This window comes from Pyxicephalus adspersus, chromosome 1, assembly GCF_032062135.1.
Source record: "Pyxicephalus adspersus chromosome 1, UCB_Pads_2.0, whole genome shotgun sequence".
Lineage (NCBI taxonomy): Eukaryota > Metazoa > Chordata > Amphibia > Anura > Pyxicephalidae > Pyxicephalus > Pyxicephalus adspersus.
Window position 1 is genome coordinate 61099057 of NC_092858.1, and position 20293 is coordinate 61119349.

The 20293-nt window shown below is 35.0% G+C and overlaps 1 protein-coding gene across 1 annotated transcript in view; it reads right to left on the minus strand.

The window, feature by feature from the left end:
- ITGBL1 (integrin subunit beta like 1) overlaps positions 1-20293 on the minus strand; it is a 93156-nt gene that overhangs the window by 37739 nt on the left and 35124 nt on the right. The window contains exons 5-7 of the mRNA XM_072411539.1: positions 16472-16612; positions 8320-8460; positions 4709-4855 (exon numbers count right to left, since the gene is read on the minus strand). Of these exons, the coding sequence (XP_072267640.1) occupies positions 4709-4855; positions 8320-8460; positions 16472-16612 (429 nt within the window). The remainder of the gene's footprint in view (positions 1-4708; positions 4856-8319; positions 8461-16471; positions 16613-20293) is intronic.

The window sequence follows — 20293 nt, forward strand, 5'->3', positions numbered from 1 at the left end:
CTCAAGGATTACATTTGCCACCATCAGTAAGCCACAAGCTGCAATAGATTTAGTAGGTTAAATCAAACCTCAGCTGTACTTAAAGCAATTCAGACAAGAGCAGGAAGTGAAAAAATAGTTCCTAAAGTCTAAAAATGTAATCCATTCTTAGCCTTAACAAAAGCTGACGGCATGGGGGGAAACTGTCTGGAGTAGCTATTCCACTAAAATGATAAGGTCAGGATATTTCTGGACACATAAAATTGGAAACATGGTAGACTACAGTGCAAAGGGATAACGCAATGAGTAAAATGCTCATGAACCTAATATTGCAGAATTATAGTAAATGTAAACTTTATTGCTATAATAACATATTGTGTTTTTAGGTAAAGTAATACATTGGCAATATTATCCACATACTAAAACAATTTTATTGTTAATATTTTTTTTTATTATATTTTATTTTATGTAGTATGTGAATTTCTGCAGCAGAACCTAACAGATCCATACTTTAGAGCTGAGTCTATAGGGTTGGTTTGCTAAAGATGTAGAGGATAGTTTAATAGCAAAGACAATACATGGCATAAGTAAAGAGGTGTTCACTTCATCGTCCATTAAATGTCATAAGTCAAAACTGAGTTTCTTTTTTCATACCCTGGGATTTTTAAACTTCTACCTCCTGTATATAAATACATAATGGTCAGCAAAGAAGTGCCCTTTTACATTGGTGGCCACTGATCAGTGAAGTAGTATTTCTACTCATTGGTGGTCAATGTAGAAGTATTTCTTTTCATTGGTGCTAAAGGGGAAATATTACCACTTGTATTGGTGGCCATTGTATAATGCTCTTTTACATTGGTTCACTTAAGTTGATATTTAATGCATAGTCTTCTTTACAATTATCACTTTTCTAATGGTCACTAATAAAATGTCCTTTTACATTGGTAGTCAGTGAAGAAATATCCCCTTACATTGTTAGTAAATAATACAGTCCCTTTACATTGATGGTCAACATAGGAGTGCCCCCTCATAATGGTGGTAAGTGGAAAAGTGTTTTCTTCCACTAAAGTGCCCCTTTACATAGCTAGCCAATAGAGTTTTGCCTTACATTGGTGCTCACAAGAGAGGTGTCACTTTACATTAGTAACAAGTGGAGTCATGCTTCTTTATACTGCTGTGAGTAAGGAAGTACCCCCCCATGGTGACCAGTGGAATGGTCCCCCTACATTGCTGACTAGTCAATAAAGCACCTTATATCAATGGGGAGCAGTAGGAAAGTGCTAAATTTACCAAGAGTCATATATATATAGAAGCACCATCGGGCAGAAGATAAAAGCAACCTCCACAATGCATCCACTTATTGAGTGCACCTGGAACAGACTGCTCCTAACAACTCCCCCACCTCCCCCCCAGCCTTTGTTAGATAAACAAATGTTATTACTGTTATTATTAGTGACATACCACATCTCATTTTTTTCTTACACCATGGATATTGTTTGCATGGGCCATTAGATTGTTTTCAAATAAAATATTAAACATGTTAAAACTACCTTTAAATAGAATTAAGCTCTTTGACATGAGCCATTAAAGTGGGACTTTGGCCCTCTATTGAAAATAAAATCTGTAATAGCATATATTTTTAAGTGCTTCTGCATTCACAGTTCTGTTTGTACATTTCATTAATGTATTACTTTAAATGTAGCAGCTGAACTTTATATACAAAAGCATGTTGCTCAGCCTTCAGATATTTTAATATTACTAGGAATTAAATCTACTTTTCCATGCCAAAAACCCTCTTCTTATGTTTTGCGCTCATCTGTACTGTGAGTTAAAGCTCTTTTATGAACCATCTCTGTTAAAACTCCTGTAAAGTCCCAGGAATACTTGTTGAGCCTGCTAGTGAAGTCCACATAACAATGCTTACTGTGATGATGTGGCAACAATGCTGTACTACTTCTGAAATGTTCCCATAATCATAAAGGTGTGCATGAATGCACCACAGAGGGATGTTTCAGAGGTCTGGCTATTAGCAATAACACTAATGAATCACAAGCCTGTAGCTTGCCACTTACCACCTGGTCATCACCTTTCATTAGACGATTGGTGATCAAAAAACATGGCAGCCTGCCTCATCTAGCACATTGTGGTAAAAATTTGGAAGCATGGCCAAATTGAGATGTGGATGTGGCCAAGTTAAAGTGGGTGTGCTTCAAAGCTAGGGTGATAGGGTCAGTCAGGATACAGGAGTTACAGCTAGGAAGGATGAGTCAGAATGGAAAGAGAGCCAGGACACAGTTCTCTGAAGTGCTTTTACCGTAGCTAAATGCAACAAAGAAGGCAAAGAAAGACATGTGCAAAAAAAAAAAATACAAAAGGTGGGGGACATTTTTATTTTACATGGCGTGAAGGGCAACACAGGAGAGACCCAATCTTTCAGTTTTAGTGAAGTCCCTTAAAATGTGTTCTTATAGGTGGTTAAGTAAAATTAAGTAACTTAAAGTAAAATTATGGTAGAATTAGGACTTGCAACCACAAGGACATGCATTACGTAAATGTACTTTATACTAAATTGTATATTATACTTTTCTGACTTAGGCTTTATTTGTCTTAACAATTGTTGTTTGCCAAATAGTGGCTGACAATTGTAATAAGATTCTCTAACCACCTAACCGTTAAGCCCGACCTTGGTATGGGCTTAACATAGTTACAATTATCGATAAACCCGAACTTTTCTCACTGTATGAAAATACACTTACCTGGTCCCGCTGCGATCATACATCGAAGAAGCCGGCGGAGAAGAAGAAGCCGGCCGGCTTCTTCTCCCTCCGTGCGTGTACGTCGGCGCGCACGATGACGTCGGCGCGTGTGCGGGAAATTCAAACTGAAACTCATTCAAACACATTTTGTATTGGATTGAATACAAACTCCTGTATCCAATCCAATACAAAATAATTCAAAATAAATACAAAGTATGCAATTGGTAAATTCAAACTCTCATTTTGTATTGGATTCAATACAAAGTTCTGTATCCAATCCAAAACAAAATAATACAAATATATTTATGTGGTTTTGTCTATAGGTATGTGACGGACACTAGGGAGGTGTTTTAGAAAAATATATTACTATACAGTATACCGAATTATCGCATTTTCAGTATTTTTCATTTATTTATGTATTCTTGTTTAAGCTAATTTTTTCGGTCTTTAATTTTATTAAATTTTTTTTTTTACATGATTGTGTGTTTCAAACATTTTTTATATTCATGATATCTACTAAAACCCTGTTCGGACATATTTCTGTAAGTTACAGGTCTACAATTTAAAAAAAAAATTTCATGAAAAACAAAGTGTAACGCTTTTGGAACAGAAATCTAGACATCAGTGTAACGCCCAGGTGGTTAACATGCTAGCTTTCTGTTATTGTCAACATGCAAAATGTCACATGTAAAGGAAAAGTATAATTTTTCAAAAATGATTGCGTTGAGATTTATACTTGTCTAATGCACTGTTGCATAGGTGTGTCCTGCATACCTTGAGTAGGCTCAGATTTTATTTAACCATTCCCCTCCCATTGTATAACTGTGCAAATGTTCACCATATACATTTTTAAACACTCTGGATGATATTCTTCAGAAAAATGCACTGAAGGAGATTGTTGTAAGAGATTACAGAAGCTGCAAATATATAGAAGACATGACAAATCTATACAAATCATATAATAATAAGCTTTTTGTTTAATACCTTTCTGTATAATCTGCACGTTTACAATAACGAAACCAGAGAGAAAGCATACCGACATACCTAGTAATTATGGATAGCACGCTTGTTGTGTTGAGAGTATATCTGTGATTTAGTCAGTCACCCTGTTTAGTACAATTTGCTATATGTTTACATAAGCCAGCAGCATTTAGTTTCTTACCCCATGGTGCTGAATAGCGTGACCACAGATTGCTGATATTGGTCGTTGTACTTCTGATGAAAGCTCTGTCAACATCTTGGTGCCAGAACTTATCTGTAAAAACACCTGTCTTTCCCCGCTGTTTGCCAATCTAACTTCAACTCTATGACAGTTTAGAATGATATTTTATTATTCCATATATGTATATCCTTCTACTCACTTTTGGATCCTATGGCTGATTTTGGCAATAAATTATCCTTTTGAATATATCATATTATCAATGTTATTATCTGATTATAACATATAAAGATCTTGTGGGACCAAGTTGCTGATTTTTAAATGTTTTAAACCTCACCTACATACAATAAATTAATAATTGCCATGTGAAGTGCAATGTGACAAAGTACCAAGAAGAAAAGGTAATGTGCTTAGCCCCAGGTGTTTTAAAGGATTACCTGACAATTAATGCAGATTAAAAGGTCATCAATTGAAGAACCATATAGATTTATATTTACAACAAGCACATGTAAGCTAGCTAAACAAAAGACAGATGCATCCTTCAGTGTTTCAGGGGCATATATTTTAAATACATGACTTTTACTAGGTATAGACAGCCTCTAGCATACCCTAAGAATTTTATACAGTAAGGTGCAATGCAATTGTCAAAATCCTGCAGCTGCAAGGGCAAAGGTTGCCTAACCATGACCTACATTATAGTAAATAATGACAAACAGACAACAGTTATGGTGGCTGCCATAAGGTATGTGAACATCCATATCTGTTTAGATATTTTATAGTCTTAGTAAACTAAACATCACTCTCAGCCACTCACCTCTTCCAGAACATGGTTGAGAGGAACTTCCTTGGCATTTTTTCTTGCTTTCATCTATCGACAGAGCACAGGACCGTGGGTGTTCACATTTCCTTCCAGTCCATCCTTCTTTACAATCACATCGCCCACAGTTACATTGCCCATGACCTGCACCAGTAATCACAAACTTCAATCAAAGCTTACTCTTGGCAAACAAAGACAAAAATGTTTGAAATGTCACACTGATATATAAAGTAATGTCATGCTGATTCATAAAATGGAACATCACTGGTAAACTTTAAAGTTTCATACATTGATTTTGGTAAACTTTTTTAGCTTGTATCTACAGCTTGGGTCATTTAAAGAAAATAAACAATTGTTTACCTGTATGTTTATTTATCTTGAGAAACAAAAATATTCACATCTGTTATTATTGTGCTCTGTCATGTTGAATCTTATTTTAAACAATCTCCCAGCTTAAGCATTTTAGATAATGTCTCTACTATATGCTAAATGTTACAGCCACTAAAAGCATAAATTATATTTAGGTACTAGTTCTTTCACTGTCGTTTGTTCTGTGATTACTGGCAACCACCCAGAGTCCAATGAATCATAGGCAGCTGTAGTGCCAGTAACCAAAAATAGTTTATATCTATAGTTTATTTATCAGTTCTTGTCTGGTGAGAATGAACTATAAGGGGGCATTATAGCTGAAGGAATCAGTACTGTGTGTGCATACAAAACAGGCATGCAAGCTGCCCAGTTGATTCTTTTTCATCTAAAAGTAAAAAAATGTTTTTATTATTTTAGAGAATATACAATTTAAAGTATGTAGGGGGACAAAAAAGGCAATTATAAAAGAGTAGTTAGGCTGTAGAGGAACTACGCCCCAATATATTTACCTGTCCCCGTTCCGTCACAGGGTGCCACCATCTTCTCCTTTCTTCTCTTCCTAGTCGTGATCTCCGGCCCTCATTTATATTTAATCTATATAATAAAATGACTTTCAAGTAGAATTTTTTGGAGAATAAAGTAAACTAATTATTCTACAGGTAGAAATTTCACACATAAAATAAATATACTGCTGGTAAAATATTTTTACTAACAAAATATAAAAACATTTTACCAACAGAATTATGTTATATGCAATGGAATATTCTGCCAGAAGTAACATTTTCTACAGGGCAAAAATTCTACTTGATTCCACTTGAATTCCTTCGGTATTGGACAGTGAAACCTCTGTACACCAGGTACAGTGTGTACCAATGACAACCTGGGTTTGGCTGCTGGCTGGATTCGATGCGTTGTATGTTGTGCCCATCATTGCCCGCTGACTGGATTTGTTGTGCCGTCCACTATACATGTCACTGACATGTATAGCATATGGCTCAGTAAATTCGGCAGGCAGACAATAACATGTACAACGTACCTCAGGCACCAAAACCGATCGCCCAACTTTAGCAGTGTTCAGATTTATTCTTTTTGGGAAGAATCACTGAATTTCACTTGAGACCTGAAGCTAAATACCAAGCTTACCTATGACACAATTAAGGCAACACAAAGGACACTGGAGCTTAACAAAGAAACATGCAGTCAGAAAAAAATCTTTCACAAATGTGACTACTGTAAACAGAAATCTGGCCATAAACCCATTGGGGTAAGATAGACTGTTGCCAGTCCAAGCTCTCACCTTATTTAGCTTTTTCAGAAAGAATGACTAAAGGTTTGTCATTACCAAATGCTGAATGAAATATAAATTAATCATGTGCATTGAGCACTTACTCAATATTAATGACATATTACCCAACTCCTGCTGTAGACATGTTGTGTATGCAAAGTATTCACAGCATTACTTTGAAAGGTATTTCCTGCCTGCAAGATTTCAAACTATATCTGAAGTGATTGTGAATTATTATTAAAAAGTGCAAAAAGTATGGTTCTTTGATAATGGGTTCCTGTAATTGCTTTTCATTGCTCTGCTGATGTGATGTGACAGCTCACGTCTTGGTCATGCTGTCCAGTGACGTCAACAGCATAACATAAAGTAATTACTACCCTGTTATCAATGCCTTGACATTTATTTACATCAATGGTGGTCTTTTCTATTTGAACCCTCTATCAACTGATACGTGTTTGCATGTGTGGAACAAGCAGTTAAGGAAAAGTGAAAAAGAATAGGAGGGCTGATGTAAAAATAAAATATTTAGCATAATGTAATAGTATAGTAACCAATACACATAAAATATAACAACATTGTATCCTAAAATTGTTACCTAACAGAAATCTAATTAACCACTTCAGCTCTCCTACCTGTATAATCTTTATGGTTTACAGCACTTTTACACTCTTTATTTGGTGATAATTTGGTCATAACTTAAATTACCAGAAAACAAAGGATTCTTTAGCAACATTAGTTTGCAAAAAATATTTTATTTTCTAGGGAATCTATAGACAAAACATGTTAACATATATATATATATATTAGGTTTAAAATAAAACAACAGAAGTCTTACTATAAGGTAACAGTATACATTGCATTTTACAATTGGATCAATTCTGTGTGACACTAAAATTAAATTTCAAGTTCAAAGTCTTGAAAAATTATTTGCAAATGAAAAAAATATATGCTTTTTCAATGAAAAGAAGAATATATAATAACTTAAATAGAATTAAGAAAATCATCAGAAAACGATAAGCCAATGGGTTAATTAAATAGGGCTGAATATGATTTCCTAAGGATAAGGATAAGGATTTAAACAAGAACATATAAACATTAAAAAAAAGACTTGTAATGTCTCTGTAAAGGTACTGTATGTGACATGCACTTTATTCATACGTTTTATTCACATAATTCTTACAAAGATAAAATACTAGATATAAGTAGAAACCATTTAGTGTGTTTACTCAATGATACTTTGAGACTATCTGCAAGTGTCATTTTACACACTGATAGTGAATCCAAGTATCCCCCAATGTTAAAAAGGGTCACATTGGCATCTAGCGCACAGTACCCATCAACCCAGGAAAGTTTTTCTACATTGGCCTTACTGTAATACTATTCAATGTACAACAGGGGGTAAATGAACAGAATGTAGGAAACTAATGGAATTTTTAAAAAATTATTTTTGAAAATACAAAGGATACAAAAAATCTACTGGTAGCACTCACTGTGCTTTTTTGATACAGATACACAGTTACAGTTTAGGTATATATTATATAAGTACATTTGAAATCATACTTTATGTATTTAATGCCCATGCCTTTTGTAATACTGGAAATCCTACCATGGGTTTGACATTTTCCATATTTGCAATGATTTGGTATTTAGGGCTATAGGTCCTTCATACAAAGCAGGCAGCTCTAAACAAGCTAATATTCACTGTTATCATTTGTTATAGGCTGCAAATAGATACCTGTAGTGTTGCTCAATTAACACAACAAAAAGCAACATTCTCTTAAATTTGATTACTTTAAACTATGAATTGTTTGAAAGTTTGTTGTTGGCATTAAATATGAAAAGCACAGATTAAGTAAGGTCTGTAAATTCAAATTTGTGACATTACATGATAATGTATTGGATTATGGTTTGTTGCCGCTGCCCAAAACTTTGCTCACCCCATTACTGTTCTTACCTGAGCAGAAGTCATCAGAATATCTGTCATACACAGATTTACAGTTCCTTTCATCGCACTCACAGGTATCCCCGTGAATATCTCCCCAGTCACCTGTTGGGTCTACATCATGGCAGGTGCATTCACCGCATACACAAGTTCCTTTAACAACAAGAAGCAAAATATTTTAAAAGTAATTTACATGAAAAATGTTTCAAGCACAACCTTGATTGTCCTAGCATATTTTATGCCATAGAATGGCAAAGTAAACCATTCATACTGTATTCTCTTTAGAAGTATAGCTATATATATAACTTATTTTCTAATAGATTTGTGATAGATTCGATATATATACTCAATCTAACATCAGGTGCATTAGAAATATCAACCAGCGTATAGCCAGCAAAACCTATACTTTAAATCCTCCTAATTTTAACCTTTCTGCTATTAGAATTCCAATATATAATATAAATAAACACACATGAGTACAATTATTTCCCTTATCTAACTTATAACTTCCATTGCTGTATTTTTAATGGAAGGCTTTATTATTCATCTTGTCCCCTGTCCCCCACAACCTGACCACTTCAATTGTTAAAGCCAAATATATCACATTTACAGTCATCTTCATTAAAGTTGAAGTACCACTGTGTGAATCATGACAATGTGGCAAACTTCATGTTTTAATGATCTACAAATGTCTAATGCTCTAGATTAAGTACAGATTTGTGCAGATATTTATGCAACCTATCTCTATTTTGTTAGTCCTGCACATAAAATTTCAAAGAATCAAGAAAGTAATTTCTTAAAATTAATTTGTTAAATGCCTACTTTCTTAAAAAAACATATACTTGCTGGCATTCTTTAAATATTTATTGTGCCCATAAGAAAAGACTAACATTGCTGCCTAACATATTTGCAGGGAACCAGGTAATGAAAAGTTAATATTATTCTTTTCACGTGTCAGTGGTTTAAATTTTTGGGCTGAATGATATATATGCAATGATGAATTGCAAGGAAATTTTCTTCAAATTTTGTCTCTTACTCTAGGCATTGGATGAACAAATGTCTCACTTCAAGCTATACAAAGAATTTGTTTTTGTGGTGCTGCAGAGAGCACCTCATAAAAGTTAGCTTTTAAAGGGCATATTTTGAAGCAAGGAGTCTGCGATACTGCTAGTCAAGGACCCCCTCACTATGCACTGATATGGTTTTATACAGAAGACAATGAATGTAATTTCGCACTGCAGTGTTAGCTTTTAAACGATCTATAGAACTGGTTCCATTAGTCCAGATTTAGCCAGAGTCTGGTTTAAACTAGGCATGAAGAAACTGTGCACTATCCTGGCAATGTGTAAAAACACATATTATAACACATTTTGGGACACCGATTTTTTTTACACTCTGTCAGTAAGCACAAAATTCCTTGTGCGAAGCAGGATTAAATGTTTTGCTGTCTCTCAGAATTTACTAAGATAACATGGACAGGCATGAAGTGACATAACTAAACATTAATATCTGTGGAGGGGATAAAAAAGAGCTGAATCACACAATATAAAGAAAAAGCAGAAATCAAGCTTTTCTAAGGTACTGGGGTTTTGAAACTCCTATACATGCTGTTAGGTAGAACTGTAATGTATTACCAGCATTTCTTTATTATACACAACAGTATTTAACCAAAGAATAGTAGCCTCAAGACAGACCTGTCATCAGATATGTTGGATGCTAGAAGTCAAACAGAATGTTAATGTACCTTAAATCATTCGTTCTGCTCAAATGACTAACAAAAACAGGCCGGAGTGTAACCTATTATTTTATTATAAACAAAGGAAAAACTGAAAATATAAAAACCATTAGTTCTTCTCCAAGACTGGAGAAGATCTAGAATATCATGAGTGAACTTCAATGACATAGCAAACCTGGAATGGATCTGTTCCAGAAGTGAAAACATTTTTCAATGGCAAATAATTTTAAGAAATCCATTCTAGTTTTGCTGGATCACTCATGTTCTCCCATAAAAGTCTATCTTCCCCAGTCTTTGAGAGTTTTAATAAATCAGGCCCAATGTGCTAACATTTTACATATCTTTATATTTTTCTACAAATTTAAATGATGAACAACCTATCTGGCGAAATAGCATTAACCGTATTTGGGACCCATTCTACCACTGTTGTGGGTTGCCTTTTATTTTAGAAATAGAAAAATAAAATTTCTCCAGCTGCTGAAGCTTCCTTTGCAATGGTTCATTCTAGCCTCTGTCACTCTGCTGGAAAACCTGGACTGTACTAAAAAAAAACAAACAAAAAAAAACAACAACAGTCATGCCATTCCAAAAAAGCAATTTTATACTGAATCATTATCAAAAAATGGCATGATATAGGTGAATTCCATCAAGTTCAACCACTAGGCAAGTAAATATATCCCAGATATAAAACCCTATAAGACATAGTTGGTCCAGATGAAGGCAAAAAAAGTACAATTTGCTCCAACAGGTGAAAAAAATTCCTTCCTGATTCCATGAGCCAATCGCATGTTCCCTGGATCAACAGTCTCTGTTTTTTTTACTTTAAATCCTTATTACCCAGTTATATTCTGTGCTTCTAGAAAATCATCCAATTTTTTTCTTAAAGCAATCTATACTAGTTGCTGAAACTACTTCCTGAGGGAGCTGATTCCACATTTTCACAAACCTTACTGAATTGAATTACAACTTATTTACATTTGCCTGGTGGTCACCTAAATTTAAAATGGACCTACATTCTCTCTTACTTTTTTTTCTGTCATGTAAATAACCATCAATTGCAGGTTAAATTTTTTTTTCCTTTAACAAAAATTGCATCTTGTCACTCAGCACCTCTACCTGATTTTTAAGTGCCAATGACATGTAAGTAAAAAAACCCACGGAAATCCACGGATAGTGCATGCTGGGATTGTTGACTGAGCATTTGGCCACAACACTGCTTACTGCAGTCATGAGACTGTATCCATCAGCCCTCTCCTGGCTGCAGGGAGTGAGAGAGGGGGCTGGTTATTTTATCATGTGATCAGCAGGGAGGTGACCAGGGTCATGTGATCTGCAGGGAATAAAGGAGAAGGTGGGTAGGGTCAAGGGATAGGCATTGTGTTTGAGAGGGAGGCAGTGGGTTGAGTTGGGGGATCAGCTCTTTGAAGCTTTATACTAGCCAAAGGAATTATGTGCTGGTAATGACAGAAGTACTGAACTGCCTACAGTAATGTCTGCTTTCCTAGAAAAAAAACAAAGAAGGGGGGGGGTGCTAATTGTAATCATGGTAATTGTATCTAAAAGGCCTTGATTATGCTTATATTACCACAAACAGGCTTGATCCTTTTTAACAATTCCATCTGTAGGAAAACTTGTGTCTTGGAACCTTGCTAATATTTCCACCACATATCCTTTACCCTAAAATACTTTTGCTATTCTAAAAAGAAAAATGTATCTTATGAAATTAAGTTCTATTGATTAGACATGTTTGTCACATTGACTTACTTAGTGTGTTTACAGTCCTCAGATGGTCACAAAACCATGAGATGACCCTGATATCTGGATTAATAATTATGAGAAGAGAACAGCTGTGTAAGAAGGATGGATCATGATCCATGACTGATAATAGCTGTCTGTTACAGTTTTATTATGCTTGATTAGATGGAGTTGATGATGTTTTGGTAGACTATTTATTATGAGACAGCACTAATAAAGATTTACTATTCCCCTTAACATTTATGGATGAGTTTTATCCTAAATATCCTAATATACAATATATGTCATTGTGGCTTGATTTTGCACCAACAGTAGGTATACTAATATTAAATAAATATATTCATGAACTTTAAAAGCATGAATATCCAATTTCTGCAAAGATGTAATTATAATGGAATGATATTCCCAGCAGAAAATATTTTGATTTGTTCTCTTTTGTCTTAGTTTTAAAAGTTGTTTGTACAGTTGTGTGTATTCCATATTTATGTGTATGTGCCTTTTGTGTTCACTTTATATTTTTACATTCAGGCTGGTTTCACTGCCTTGTGCATTTGCTCTCTCCAAAGCAGGAGACCTGTCCTGAAAATAATTAAAAATGCCTATAATAGAGGTACATACTTGTACTCTTCTAGGTCTAATGGAGCAGTAACTAGTTGTAGTTATTTCATTATAATAAAACAGATTTTCTTGAAAATGAAAAAGGTAGAAAAAGATCATGCCATCCTCGCAGTGATAAATTGTTCCTAATTCAATATGATGACAAACTGTGCTAATTTTGGATGATCTATGTTAATGCTTATCTAACCCCAAAATCAAACAATGTAATGATGCTTACCAGTTGCTTGCATATTAAAATACATGTAATGGTGTACAAAATGAACACAAAGTTTTTTTTTTACTTTTTATGTGCATGAAGTTCAGCTTTAAATATATATATTTAAATATATACACAAAGTATGAAAAATGAAAGTCTGTCTACATTTTTTCATTTTCATAGTGGTGTACATATTTCATTCCTTTCAAATATTGTAGCAATCATGTGACAACCATTATAAGTGACATACAGATTTATAACTTAGTTGTTAACCATACAGTTAGTAACATTTCACATAAACTGAAAGCAACATAACATAAATGCCAATGTGCCAAAAAGAGACTATTAAAATAATTAGCAGCCAATTTAATGGATAATCATTTTATATTTAGCTTCCAGTATTTTTGAAATGTCTCCTTGTGGAGCCCTGATATTAAATATAGTTCTTCTAAATCTGTGTAGAAGCCAAGCTTTTCCTATAATTAAGAAGGGAGAGAGCTTTTTAATGCTCTTCGGATAATTAGATGCTCATTCTATAGCAGTCATTGTCGGTGAAGATGTATTTAAAAGTAGGTTCTTTGGGTACTTTTTTTTTTTTTTTTTTGCTATACAGTAATGTAGTTCTGGACAACAGCCAGAGGAAAGACATTTGCAGCTTAACTGTTTGTTTTGCAGATTGTTTTTTTTTTTTTGTTTTGTAATGCTGTCTAAGCCATACAGAATAAAATGAATTATGTATAGGAAAACTAATGGAAAAGAAGAAGAAAAGTCTTTATATCCTGAGTGTTTGTGAATTGAATAATTAAGATTATAATATTTAAGCAGCAAAAGAAAACATGATGAAATAGCTATTGCATAGCTTTTGGAAAGTGCTTAGGAATAAATGTGAAATTATGAGACACCATTGCATTGGTTAGTTTTAAATCTTTAGGGAATTTGTCCTTTTATTTTCTTGCATCTTGGGACTAAAGCCATGGTATGGACTTGAAAATTCAAGCAGAAATGAATGGGGTGTGCAAAGCCTACAGTCATACTGCACTGGGAGAATCAAACAAGTACCGTATATACCGTATATGTACCGTATATACTCCAGTATAAGTATAAGCCGAGGTACCTATTTTTACCTTGGAAAACAGGAAAAATTGATTGACTCGAGTATAAGCTGAGGGTGGGAAGTTCTGCAGCTACTGGCAATTTTCAATATTCCAAATAAATACCAATAAAATTGCATATTACGGCCACAACAGCCATAATACGGTAAACAAATACCATAGTGAAAATTTAGTGGTTAGGTAGGTATAATTCTTACCGTACCTAACCACTAAATTCTTTTTAACCTCCCTGACGGTATGATTCTGTCCGGAAAAAGTGGCTGAAAGTGGTACAAAGCCGTAACTTCGGCATACCCCTGCCGTCTTCCTGGCTTTTGCGGCCAGCGTATTTCCGACGCAGCCTGATGACATTGCCATCAGGGGCGGAAACCTCTGGATGTGGCTGCTGACTCGGGTGCTTTTCTGGAGGTACCCATGCACCTGACTGGAGTATAAGCCGAGGGTGACTTTTTCAAGATATTTTGGGTGCTGAAAATGTCGGCTTAAACTTAGGTATATACGGTATAATGATTTTTGAGTCTTGGCAAAAGCTTTACATAAATTACCCAATTTTCAAACTTTGTAGAAATTCCAGTCACTACTCAGGAGATCTTGGAACTTTCCCCAGGGTTAAAAGAATATCCAGTTTTCATTGGTGACTCCTTTATAACAAATAAGAACATCCTTGGTTTATTTAGTGCCTGACAGCCTGTAGCCCAGCTTTGGACATACCTGTGCTCCTATAGGACTGCTAACAATGCATAGATGCACCACAATACTACATGAAACTGTCAGTCAAAATTTTTAGCTGAGCAGAAGAATATATATATATATATATATATACATATTTTTGACAACCTGATTGAATGAGTTTGATGGGGACTGCATTAAAATACAATGCCCTAATAGAGTTCACACTGTAACACAGGTCTTTTTTTCTGCTCAACTTCAGCCTTAGCCATCCAAAATGCATAGTAAAGCTAAATAGCTTAGAGGGGGATCACCACTTTTCTCTTCCCTCCATTCGAGCTTCCAATATTAGCCTTAAAGCTGTAGACCAGTGTTTCTCAACAAGGGATCCTCCAGGGGTTGTTAGGGGTTCATTTAGCTATGAGCAATTTGTGACTCTCAGGTCAGTTTAAATGATACCAATACTCTTTTTGGCCATTTGGAAGGATGACATTCTTTCCACTGAAGTGCTGTAAGTTAGTACAAGGGTCTAAAACGCTTACAATGTTTCTTTAGGAGTCTAGCTGCGCATGGGATTATGGGAACTCATCAAATGCCAAGTTTAGGTACTAGTGATATTTTAAATTTTAAAAAATTGTAATAATAGTTATTATTTTTTATTTTTTTTATTATTTAGATTGATCCTTGAGGAACCTGTCATACAGAATAAGCCCCTACTGCATAGAGTACTATGTATTTTATTTGTCTGTTTATATGCAGTCAGAGTACAGTAGAATTTCATTATTGAGTAGCTGAAGTTACTATTGCTTACATCTCATTTAATGCACTAATCTAAGTCTACATATTCAGCATCTGTCACAGTGTGATCTGAATGCCCCCAAACTAGTAGTTAAACAGAAAATTTGCCTTAAGTAAATGGGTGCTTAAACTGAAAACCATAGTCTATTCTGTTTTTATCTTCCCTTTGTTTTAGGTTTTAGGATTATTATACCTTTTAGGGAGCCTGAGATTGGGGGCACAGCAAAGTCCGAGTGTTGGGCGATGCACTGTTGCCAAAATAGAGGTAGTGGTTGTGACGGGTAAGTAGGAGCGTGGAGTTAAAAAAGGGTAATCAAATTTTATAGACAGAGAGGGGAAAGTGGAAAGAAAAGAAACATAGGGAAGGGAGAGAAAGGATAACGGGAGAGGGTGGGGAAGAAAAAGGGTGAGAGAAGAAGAGGAAAGGGAAAGGGAGGAGAGAGGAGGGAGGGAAGGGTGGGAGTAGGACAAAGGATGGAGGGGATTAGAAAAGGAGACAGAGTAGAGGAGAGAGAAAGGAAGAGGGAACAGAGCAAGGAAGAAGGAGATAAAGAGAAAGGAGGGATTTAAAAAACGAATAGTTTAAATTTAAAAACGAGAGAGTTTTGGTCAACTTTTGTGGTATAAAGGGATGAAAATTTAGCAGTTAGGTTAGTTTAGTTTAGTTAAATGAATAGATAGCAGTGACAGGAGATAGATGGCAGAAAAAGAAAGCATTGAGAGTGGATGGAAAGGGTTGAAGGGAAAGAGGGGTAATAGGGGGAAGAAGGGAGGGGAAGAAGTGTGTAATTGTGTAGCTTTGTCACAAGAAACTGAAATAGAAGAAGCTTGTTCTCCATCTAAACTCAGATGCCAAAGCAATATTTTATTAAGCGTTTGCTCCTGTCTATGGACATTTACCAATTACCAAGTGCAAACAGATTGTTTTACACAAACTTATGGTAAAATATAGATGCTTGGTAACACTTTTTAAAATATAAATATATTGTTTATAGAGTATTTATCGAATATCGATTGTTTAGTTAGGAGTAGAGGACTGCCAGTAAGTATTCCGTGTTTGGTCAGAAAAAAAAGTCATAGTAACCCAAATTAGCCCCCGTGAGTCAGACAATACTGTCTTCAGCGCTAGATGAAATCCATCTGACAGGTACTCTTCAAAGTCTGTTCGAAATGTTCTAGATTATATTTATAGCTTTAGTAAATGAAAGAAAGCCAGACACAATTATTGTGTACAACTAATTGAAAGACATACAGATGTGAAGTTCATTAATAATGACACACCTCTGTTGCTGCAGATTTTGCCATCTGGAGATGTACATCTTTTCTTAATCTCCCATGGGCTGATGTCACACTGGAATTCACATTTATCGCCATGCCAACCAGCCTCGCAGTAACAGTTTCCACAGTAACACTTCCCGTGGCCTGCACCCAAAACAAATTTTATACAGTGAGAAAACAAGAGAATTCCTGCTTTTAAATGACAGATGCAGTCTTAAAACATAATACAGCATAATATTTTCATTATAGATGATGATTTGTGCTTCTACACTCTGCTCAATGTAAGCTGATTATTATTGCATTCGACAAAGAAAGATTCATATGCTCTTTAATGGCAAGGTACGGTATATTACATTTCATAAAACAGCAAGGGTAAGAAAAAGCATACCTAGGCATGGAGGTGTGCAGAGAGAGCTAGTACTAAATTAAGGAAACCAAAAAGCCTTGGAGAACAGACCTGCAACACAGCTTGAATCCAAAGCATCACTTCTACAATGAATGCATCATCTTTAGTTTTTCTCCTGGGAAATTGTGTTTCTACTTAATGTGCCATGATCTCTCAGCCAGCAGTGTAGCTGCAGTTATATAAAGTCTGTGATCCTGACTTATAATTCCGAATCTTTTAAATGAGTTGCCTGAAGCTGACAGGCTGCCAACAGCAGCAAAGCAAGAGGCATCATTGTTCAAAATAACTGTGCAGCCGGAGAGACCAGCGTTTGATACCCTCCACCTCTCTCTTCCACTAGTTAGTCTTCTTCTCTTGGGCTACAGTGCTCTAGAAATGACAACACTGATCATACTTATATTAGGAAGATCATTTTATTTATCAGATCTAACGCTGTGTTTAGCCACGGCAAAATCTGTCTGCCATAACAAAAGCTACAGAAAAAAAGACATTATTAGAAAAGTATTAGTGCGGAGCAACTGTTCACGTTCTATAGCTAGCTAAAACGTAATACAATGCTGGTAAGTAGATGAAGAACACTTGAGCAAATTTAGCCTCAAGGTGTGACTGTAAGCTTGTAGTTATTATTAGTTAGCTACCCAATATCCATACTTTTTTGCTTTGACTTGCAAAGGGTGATCATACTAAGGCCAGATATCGACTAACAGTTATTGTAAAACTAAAGATCTAAGCCAAATCTAAGTGGTTACAAATATCCATATACTGTAGTTAGATTGATTGTGAGAATATTACCAAGAACAATCCACACTAAATTGAACCATGCTACATTTTTCTATATATATGCAGTGAACAAATTGCTTTGAAACCACTTCAACTGATCTCACACTCTTTGTCTCCTGTTTTCTATACTATTTGATTATTGCTCTCAATGTACAACCCCTACTGGAGATGAGTGAATTAGTTAAGGTTTGTTCCATCTGTAATGCAAGTAACCCAAAACCTGCTTTTCTTGCAAATGATCATCAAATGTAGGTGTTGGTATATGGTTCGTGCAGGAGAGGAATGCTGGCTAGGGATGACGAAAAGACAGAAGAGCACCTAGGTAAATCACTGGACATGTTTTCTTTTATGAATCAAAATGAATAATTATTTTATCTTCTGTGTTAATATACCACCTATGACATGGCTATGTTAAGTAACTATGAAAGACTCCTTTTTCCCAACCTTCTCCCAGCTGTGACCTCTCAACAGTATCTGGCATTAAGGGTTGGTAACCACTGACCATTAGATTATATTGTTCCTTCAAAACAAAATCCTTTACAGCAATGGTCAGAAGGGAAATGTTATGACACCTAATGGTTGTCAGCGGATGATCTCCACGCTCATCAATGGCAAGTAAAGCTTCTTAAAAACTCTTGAACATTGTCAAGATAATTACAGTGATTGCCTTAGCCAGCCGTTACAAGTGTTACAACACAATGTTTGAGTTAATGTACAGATTGCAGAGAATAGCCTTCTAGAAAAGTATACAGGAATTTTAAACAGCAAACGGGGCACACTGAGGATAAAATTGATAAAAAAAAGTAGTTGCAAAACAGAAAGAAGCTATGCGTTATTATGGCAGCATTTCAGTGATCTTCAACTGGACATTGTTCCATTTACCTAATGAATAGTTCCTGCTCTTTAAAGAACAACAATGTTCAATATTGTCTGCGATACTTTGTACATCTAGTTATTAGTTACATTTTCCTGACAAGCTTTTAACTATTTCTTCTTAGGTGACCCACTTCTTCAAGGTCCAAGCAGTACATAGCACATGGGTGGGTATCAGAAACACATTATTTTATTCAACACCTTGCACAGTTAAATTTCAACTGCTTATTGAAGAGAAGTATAAACTTTTTGGCAATGGTGTGTTGGTGTAAGGTAAAAGGTGTTTAGGGTCCATGGCTGATTGCAAAGCATCCCTCTTATAGATACGGCTCTGTACTGAATGATGATATACAAGGGCTTTTAATCAGCTAAGGTTATATTTTGCCTATACAAATTACTACACCAAAATTAATGATTTACATTACATAGCGGGCTTTTAGCTGTATGTGGGTTCACAGGAGTCAAATTTCTTTGGTAACCAATCATCCAATTGGTAATATATATATATATATATATATATATATATGTTGTTTTAAAAATACCTAGTTCCTATTCAGCCTGACAATATACTGTATGTTCCAGTATTTCATGTATTGTGCACATCTAGAATATAGCCAAGGCATAAATGATTGGATAATAACCATAGATCATAATAATCAATTATTTTAATATTACAATATTTGAATGATTAAATGTAGAATCCTTTTACCTTTGATATGTGCACTGTGAATGGGTTCCATATCAGCTGAGCTCCGAAACCTGACTTTAGCTTATTGAAATACATGAAATATGCATGCACAGGTATTTAGCTACTGCATTATAAAAACTGATTGACTCAAGTGAAGCAGGTCCTGTGTTGAGTTACAATTTTTGCAGGACTAAAAGGTGGGTGTGCTCTGTATGTATTATCATGTGTCCAATGTACATTAAAACAAAAATTTTAAAAAAAACTTTTCTGGAATGCAGGATGCAATATAAAACATAAGAAAATATACAGATCTGTGCTATACACCTAAAATTAGTACTTTCAAATGCAAAGTGTGCTTTGATTTATTTAAAATATTTTGAGAAAACTGTCTACAAAGGGGAGTTGTCTTTGTAGAAGGACTAATGCACCCTATTTCAAAGCCTGGTGAGTTTTAAACTATGCTCAAAAACATATACAAGTTTACTTATTATGTTAAAAAGATACATGTACATAACCTATTAAAACAAATGTCAAAGCAAACAAACAAAAAAAATCACCACATGCAATCAGAATAAAAAATAAACAAAACAAAAAAAGGTTTGTCTAGTGGTGTACCATTCTAATATACAAACAATAATGTCCAATACATGTGCCCACTACACAGTCAATAAATAGTTAATAGCCCTAGTTTTATTGTCTCCCTTGGGGATGAACAATCAAAACACACATGAGTACATTAAAGTCTCCGTCATCAAATGTTTATTTTTAATACTTTAATATTTTTTAGTAGTATATTGAAATTATTTCTTTTACATAGTGCATACCTATGCTGGGTTAGTAAAATTTTATTTAATATCAAATATGTCCCACCAACAATAATGCTTTACCAGTATATACAGGTACATGTATACCATATATGAGGTCATCCTAGAGGAATGCAGCATATCCTTTAACTGGCATCCTTATAAGGTAAAATTGCTGGATAAAGGACGACCATTGGTCAGTACTGGTCAAGCACTGGCCATTGTCTTAGTTCCTGGGTAGTTTAACCCCCCTAGCGTTCTAATTCTGTCATTTT